Here is an 8,033-nt window from a genome sequence, read left to right as displayed (position 1 = left end):
AACTAAACAGGCTGAATGAGCTCTTAATCTATCTTATACTGGCATGAGAATACTCCTTCAAGATACATGAGGGGTAGCGAGAGATGTTTAATATTCTGTCCAATAATTAATACTCTACCTGCAATTGTATCTGCCTTTGTGTCTATAACTCTAAGAGACTTGTTGTGTGGGCTGGTGTATAAGAAGACAAGGAAAATGAATAAATACATAGATAGGAAGCACTTCAGGAAAGGAAAACCTTCAGAGTCCCATGGAAAGTCCAGTGACATTCTCCACACCAGAGCTGGATGAACTTAGACTGGGAATCATTTCTGCAGTAGGTTGTGATCCAATTTTTTTTTAATTTTTTTATTATTATTTATTTATGATAGTCACACACACAGAGAGAGAGAGGCAGAGACACAGGCAGAGGGAGAAGCAGGCTCCATACACTGGGAGCCCGACGTGGGACTCAATCCCGGGTCTCCAGGATCGCGCCCTGGGCCAAAGGCAGGCGCCAAACCGCTGCTCCACCCAGGGATCCCCTGTGATCCAATTTATAAAGAAGAAGTGACAAGGCAACATGAATGGAAGACATAACCAAGTAGAAAGAATAGTGGGGCAAGTACTCCTGGTAAAACCAAAACATTGCATATGGTTAGCATTGCTCCTAATCACTAACTACCCTTCTATTAGATGGAGTACAACTGCCACAAATGAAACTGGCCACTTACCTGGTTCCGAACAAAGATTGAAGTTCTTAGGCATTGTTTATTTTGCTCATAACACAGATTTGTGCTATAGCCAAGAAAGAGAATAGCCTCTTCTGTTGTCTAGCATACACATTTATATGTCAATGACTGAATTATTTGATTGGCTAAAAGTTAAAGTCGAAATTCAACTGGTAGTACTAACTCTCTGGATCTTGAAGCAAATCCTACTTAGCTTCTCCAGTCCTAAAAGCGAGAGGGTAAAGTGAGATGCAAATTTTATTTGAGGTTTATTAAGCACACAGATATCAGTAGAAATACTTAACTCTCCTGCACACGCAGGTCCCTAAAGACCTATTGAGCCTAGAGATTACTGCTGTGCTCACTATTTAATAACCCTTTGCAAAAATGATATTATCTTCTCACCCTCCTCCCATTGCTATATTTCCCAAGAGTAGTAAATGTGCTTTCTTGTTTTATGTTTTCAAGTTACCAATGGGGATTCTGAAACACAGAGAAATTGCATCGATGATTCTCAAAAGTCTGCAGGCAGTTACTGGTTCTTCACTACTATTTCATCAGTCAGTTTTTTTAAAAAAGGAGAAAATAATGAAATGTAATTTTTCCCTAATGCTAAATTGATTCAACTTATTGTCCTTTATTTTATTTATTTATTTTTTTACTGTAGTACATCTATCTATCTGACACAAAATTTACCATTTTAAGTGTACGGTTCTATGGCATTAAGTACATTCACACTGTTATGTGATCATCATCCCCATCCATCTCTAGGAGTTTCTTATCACCCTCATCTGAAACTCTGTGTTCATTAGGAAATAATACCCCATCCTCCCTCTCCCCAGCCTCTACCAACCACTTTTCTACTTTCCGACTCTATGGATTCGATTACCCGAAGTACTTGCATATGAGTGGATATCATACAATATTTCTTTTCTTGTGTTTGGCCTATTTCACTTAGCATAGTGTCTTCAGGATTCATCCAGGTTGTAGCAAGTGTTAGAATTCTTTTAAGGCTGAATAATTTTTCATTGTATGTACATACCATATTTTGCTTATCCATTTATTCATTGATAGAACTTGGGTTGTTCCCACTTTTTGGCTCTTCTAGATAATGTTCCTTTGAGCATGGGTGTATATAATGTTCTTTTGAGAAAAGTACTCTGTGTTACTCTGAGGAAGTCAGTGAGGCTTTCTGACACTCAGTTTCTCATCAATAAAGTAACAGGACTTAAGCAAAATATTTTTTCAAATTTCTTAGTGTTATAATATTAAAATAAGGAAGACCTATTCCAAAAGCAGAAGGTCATTTTTTGTGATTCAGCTAGCCTTTTATTCAGAAGTCATGTCAAATTTTTTTAAAGTTTTTATTCAAATTCTAGGTAGTTAACACACAGTGTGATATTAGTTTCAGGAGTATAATATAGTAATGCAACGCTTCCATACAATACCCAGTGCTCATCACAACAACTGCACTCCTTAATCTCCATTACTTATTTAACCCATTCCCCCACCCAATTTCATTCCAATAATTGTTCATCATGAGGATGTAGAAAAAGCCCTGGGTTGACATTCAAGAGACTCCAACTCCAGTCGTGGCCTGTGATCTGTGTTTAATTTTCTCATCTGTAAAATAACCCTATCTGTTTCACAGGGAAGTCATAAAATGAGATATGACACAAAATTAAAATTTTGTAAATTATGAAGCACCATAAGTAGGAATTAATAAATTCTACAATGCAACTCAAAGATAGCCCAGGACATATCAATAATTAATCTTCTGCCATTTGTATATATTCTCTCTTCTCATCCATGCAGATATCTTCCTGAACAAAATTATTCTGCATGAAAGCAACGGTGGAGATGAGTTGCTGGCTAAGTATGTCACATAAGACCTACTCCTGCTGTCTTAGAAACTACCCAACTAAAATCAAGAAGGTCAAATAAGGGGCACCTGGGTGGCTCAGTGGTTGAGCATCTATCTGCCTTTGGCTCAGGGCATGATCCTGGGGTCCTGAGATCAAGTCCGGCATCAGGCTCCCTGCAGGGAGCCTGCTTCACCCTCTGCCTATGTCTCTGCCTTTCTGTGTCTCTCATAAATAAATAAATAAATAAATAAATAAATAAATAAATAAATCTTATTTAGAAATAAAAGGTCAAATAAAATGGAAGAGACTCTACTTTTAATCAATCCAAGGAATCAAACAATTCTATGAGCAAAAAGAAGTAAGATCATTATGACTGGTTCCAGTACTGGTACTAATTACTAAGAACCCATCAATGCCCCTAATGAACCTTTAGGATATAGAATATGAAACAAAGATATCATTTTTATATATTGACAAATTTTGATAATAGGTTAGACTCAATAAATAACCTTTCTCTGGGCATTTAGACATGTATCCAGAAAGAATTACAGTAACATTTTGTGGTTTTATGACTAAGAGAATCTGAGCCATTTTTTCTATGCTATTGCTTCAGCCAGACCTCTAAGAATTCCAGACAGAATATATAATTTTAAACTAATCTCATAGATCCTTGTTTCCTGAAGAGCCTGTGGTAGACTGAAAAATGACTCCCAAGGATATTTACCTTCTAAGCCCTGAATACTGGGAATGCTACCTTATATGTCAAAAAGGACTCGGCAGATGTGACTTAATTAAGGATCTTGAGATGAGGAAGTATCCTGGATTATCCAGGTAGGCCCTAAATGTAATCAAATTTGTGCTTATGAAGTAAAAGCAGAGGGAGATTTTTCACAGCAGAAGAAGAGGCAATATGACCACAGAGGTAGAGATTAATGTGATGCAACCACCATCTAAAGCAAATGGTGGCACCGGAAGATGGAGGGGGCAAAGAACAGATTCCCTCTAGAGGTTTCAGAAGGAACTAGGCTCTGCCAACACCTGATTTTGGTCCAGTAACACTAATTTGGATGTCTGATCTCCAGAACTAGGAGAGAATATATTTCTGTTGTAATGTGTCATGAAACGCATACAGGGCCCAACACATTCCCACGCATTTCATATTCCTAGGTATAAGCTGTGTATGGACCAAAAAATTAGCAAACTGAGACTGGAGACAGTATAGGATCTCATCCCACATACAAATGGTGGGGGTATGGAAATGTGAAATGTGAGAAAAAGTCACTTAATTTGAGAAAAAGTGTGCCTCTGTGTAACTTTCTCCCATTTAACCTAGTTATGCCCTATGGCAAAAACAAGTTCCACAGCTAAAAACCTCAGCCCTTCTATCTGTAAGCTAACTATACCCCCATGTATGTTTTTAAATCTCTATCCTCTTATTGTGATTTTTTTTAGAAAGCATTCCAGGATATTGCATTTTTGTCTCCTTGTTTATCGTCTTTCTATGAAATGAAATCTAAATCTAATGAAGGAAAGGACTTTGTGTTTTCTGTTCATTCTTTTGTCACCTGTAAGACAATATTGTCAGACATGTACTGGGCTTAGAAATATTTGTTAAATGAATGATGGAGAGAATGAATACATTAATGAATGTAAGATTTCAAGTCTTTCATCATGGCCATCCTCCTGAGAATACACAAGGGGTCAGTGGCCCTTGAAAACTGGTAGCCACTGAATAAATTGCATTTAAACGCAAGTTATCTGATCACTTTAGTACAAATAATGACTAGAATTTTTCTCATTCTAAAGACCAAAGTGCACCTAATATAAACAAGATAACATTAACTTTTTTTACTTATATTGATTTTATTGGCATCAAAACCCCTTAATTTTCTGCAGTTAACCACTTTCTCCCTTACTTTCTTCATCTGTGTTGAAAGAACTATTGAATCTTATATTACCCATGTGCATTTTAATCTTCTTAAATAAATCCATCACTCCAGTTTCCAGAGGTCTTTGTGAATCATGACTTTGTTATCCATTAAATTAACTGTTCTCACAGCTTCACAGATCTGCAAGACTGATTAAAAATTTCTTTGATATTCTCAGGGCACTGAGTGGCTCAGTCAGTTAAATGTTTGACTTCTGCTCAGGTCATGATCTCAGGGTCCTGAGATCAAGCCCCGCATCAAGCCCAGTATCAGGCTCTGGCACTCAGTCGGGGGTCTGCTTGTCCCTCTCCCTTTCCTTATGCTCCTCCTGCTGCTCGTGTTCTCTCTCTCAAATAAATATATAAAATATTTTTAAAACCTTCTTTGATGTTCTCATTTAAGTCATAGACAAAAACCCCAAATGCTAAATCTTATGCTTGATTCTCAGCTGCTTTATGCACATACCTCCCAAGGGAGAGTTCTATATTCCAGAGTAGAATGATCTGGAGGTTTCTAATGCCTGGAAGGCTCCCAATGCAAGAAATCACCAGGGAGACTGTGTTTCTGTTCTCTGAGAAGGTTGAGTCCCTGAACCAAACGGAAATGTTGGACATAGCCAAAATCACAGGATCAAAATCTAGGACTCATACAGAGGGTAGGAAAAAGCTATAGAATTTAGGGAGAAATAAATACCATTGTCACTATAATTATTATCCTAATACAGTGCTAAAAATTAGTTCAACTCTCCAAATTAGAGCCATACTCTCCTAGACTGTGTGCCAGATAGTCATAGTCTAAGGAATGGCCTTCAAGAAATGCCTTCAAGAGAGGCAATGTGGGACTTCAAGATAGTTACTATTGATCTGTACTGAATGTATATATGTTGTTAAGACTAAGATAATGACATCTCTTCCCCTAATCTTCACCCTAAACTAGTCTCCTCTTTCTTTCTCTCCCTCCCCACCACCCCACCATCCTCTACACACACCACAATCCAGCTACAAGTTGTTCTTCACCCTGAGTACTACAGCCCTCACAGCTCTGTCTTGATATTTTCAACATCTCACTATAAAGCCCTATGGGCTGGAAACAATCCCTTCTCTGAGTAAATTTAAATACAACCTTCTCTCTTTTTAGAATATTTTATTTCAATTAAATTTAATTAACATATACTGTATTATTAGTTTCCGAGGTAGAATTTAGTGATTCATCAGTTGCATACAACACTCAGTGCTCATTCCTTCAAGTGCCCTCCCTATGCCCATCAGCCAGTTCCCCCCATCCCTCCATCCCCCTCCAGCAACCCTCAGTTTGTTTCCTCTAGTTAAGAGTCTCTCATAAGGATTGTGTCCCTCTCTGTTTTCATCTTATTTTATTTTCTTTCCTTTCCCCTATGTTCATCTGGAAGAAAAAAAGAAAGAGAGAGAGAAAGAAAGAAAGGAAGAGGGAAAGAAAGAAAGACACTTCTCCTCCTGCTCTCCAGTAATTTTTAATCAATTAACATCACACTTTTCAAATACAACCCTTAACTCACTCTATTGTTATTATGCACTTTCAAAATTAATATTTAAAATAATATTAATAATTACTACCTTCAAGATACTTTCTTTTATTTTGATTTGTTCTCCCTCTTCTGTCAAATTCTGTTCCTCTAATACACACAAAATCTCCAAGGATTAAATTGACTACAAAAAATTGTATTGTTTAGTCATCTCTAAAAATGCTTCAATTATTCTCAAATATAAAATGTTTGTTTTGTAAATAATGGTAAATTTTACCACTGAAAGAGAGAAATTAGATGGAGCCCATGACCACTTTTCATCTGGTTCATTTTTCTCTTGCTCCCTCTGAGAATGCCCTTTGTCAGCATGACTACCTTCCCCCAACCACCTTTCTCAGTGCATTCTTCACATCTTTATTCCTCAGGCTGTAGATCATGGGATTCAGCATGGGGATCACAGTGGTGTAGAACACTGAAGACACCTTCTCCTCTTCCATAGTATTGCTAGAAGGGGGCTTGAAATACATGAATGTGATAGACCCAAAAAAGATCCCCACAGCCATGATATGGGAGCTACAAGTGCCAAAGGCTTTGGACCGTCCCTCAGCAGAGTGAATACGGAGGATGCTCGAAAGAATGAAAGCATAAGAGATGAGTACAGCCAGTGTAGGTGCTAAGGTATTAACTCCTCCAATAATAAACAACAATGTCTCATTGATGTGGGTGCTGGAACAAGAGAGAGTCAATAAGGGGAGAATGTCACAAAAATAATGACTGACAACATGAGACCCACAGAAGGACAACACTGACATGTGGGTAGTATGGACAGTAGCCCCAAACAAACCCAGTGAATATACCACAGCCATAATTATGGAGCAGACCCTGTGGGACATGATAACATTGTAAAGCAGTGGGCTACAGATGGCTACATAACGGTCATACGCCATGGCGGTCAGAAGGTAGCCTTCTGCAATTACAAAAATAAGGAAGAAGTAAAGCTGAGTCATGCACGCCAGAAAGGAGATAATGTTCTTCTCTGACACAAAGTTCACCAGCATTTTTGGCGTAATGACAGAGGAGTAACAGAGATCAATGAATGACAAATGACCAAGAAAATAATACATTGGAGAGTGAAGTTGAGAACTGATAGCAATTAAGAGGATCATGCCCAGGTTCCCCACCACTGTGACTACATACACTCCAAGGAATAGTAGGAAAAGTGGAAATTGAAGCTCTGGGCGTTTTGTTAACCCCTCAAGGATAAATTCAGTCACAGAGGAATGATTGGAAGTAGCCATTTCTTAGAAGATATTATCTGTAGAAAGAAATAAGAGAAAATAGGTGCATTAGAGGGGTTTTTTTTTTTCTGATTCCCAAATCCAAATGATATACTATGTCTTGAACGGTTCCATCCCTCATCTGCCTCAAGACTTGATCCTTTCCAAGGATTTAAAAGGTCAAGGACAAAGACCGTAAGTGTAACCCAGAGTCTTGTTTCCACCCACCATTCTCAAATGCTCCTAAGTCAGAAACTTTTCATTTTGCACCCAGGCTTAAGTCCCTAACAGCCTCAATTTCAAAGAAAGCACAAACTTTCAAAACCTAATTACTTTTTCATTAATATCATTAAAAGAAGATTGTTCATCCTCTTTCTCTGAGCATATATTAACAGAAACTCCAGTCTTGGTTGCAACATGGCTTTGAGGCAAGCTCTGATGATGAAAAAGTAGTCTGTTTCAATTTTTCAACCCACCTATATGTATCAACATGAATATTCTCTAAAACTGAGAACATAGAAATGTAAAAAGCTGTTATAGAGATGATGTAGACAAAAGGCAAAATTGTAGAAATAGCTCTAATCAGTTCAGAACCTGGTTCTCCCACTCCGTGCAATGGATGGAAAACTTCAGTGAGCCAGTAAATTCCTTTCAATGTAGATGAAGTTGACAGAAACATGGGGCCAAAGGCTATTCTTTTTTTTTTTAAGATTTTATTTATTTATTCATGAGAGACACAAAGAGAGAGGCTG

The 8,033-nt window shown here is 37.8% G+C and overlaps 1 protein-coding gene across 1 annotated transcript; it reads right to left on the bottom strand.

Moving 5' to 3' along the window:
- Positions 1-6,375: 6,375 nt before the first annotated feature.
- OR8D2 (olfactory receptor family 8 subfamily D member 2) lies at positions 6,376-7,302 on the bottom strand. Its single transcript, XM_025998843.1, has one exon. The coding sequence runs from the start codon at positions 7,300-7,302 to the stop codon at positions 6,376-6,378; it is 927 nt and encodes a 308-aa protein (XP_025854628.1).
- Positions 7,303-8,033: the final 731 nt, after the last annotated feature.

This window comes from Vulpes vulpes, chromosome 12 (assembly GCF_048418805.1).
Source record: "Vulpes vulpes isolate BD-2025 chromosome 12, VulVul3, whole genome shotgun sequence".
In the NCBI taxonomy this organism is placed as follows: domain Eukaryota; kingdom Metazoa; phylum Chordata; class Mammalia; order Carnivora; family Canidae; genus Vulpes; species Vulpes vulpes.
Note: the sequence above shows the minus strand (reverse complement) of the source record. Positions and strands in the feature narration are given on the sequence as shown.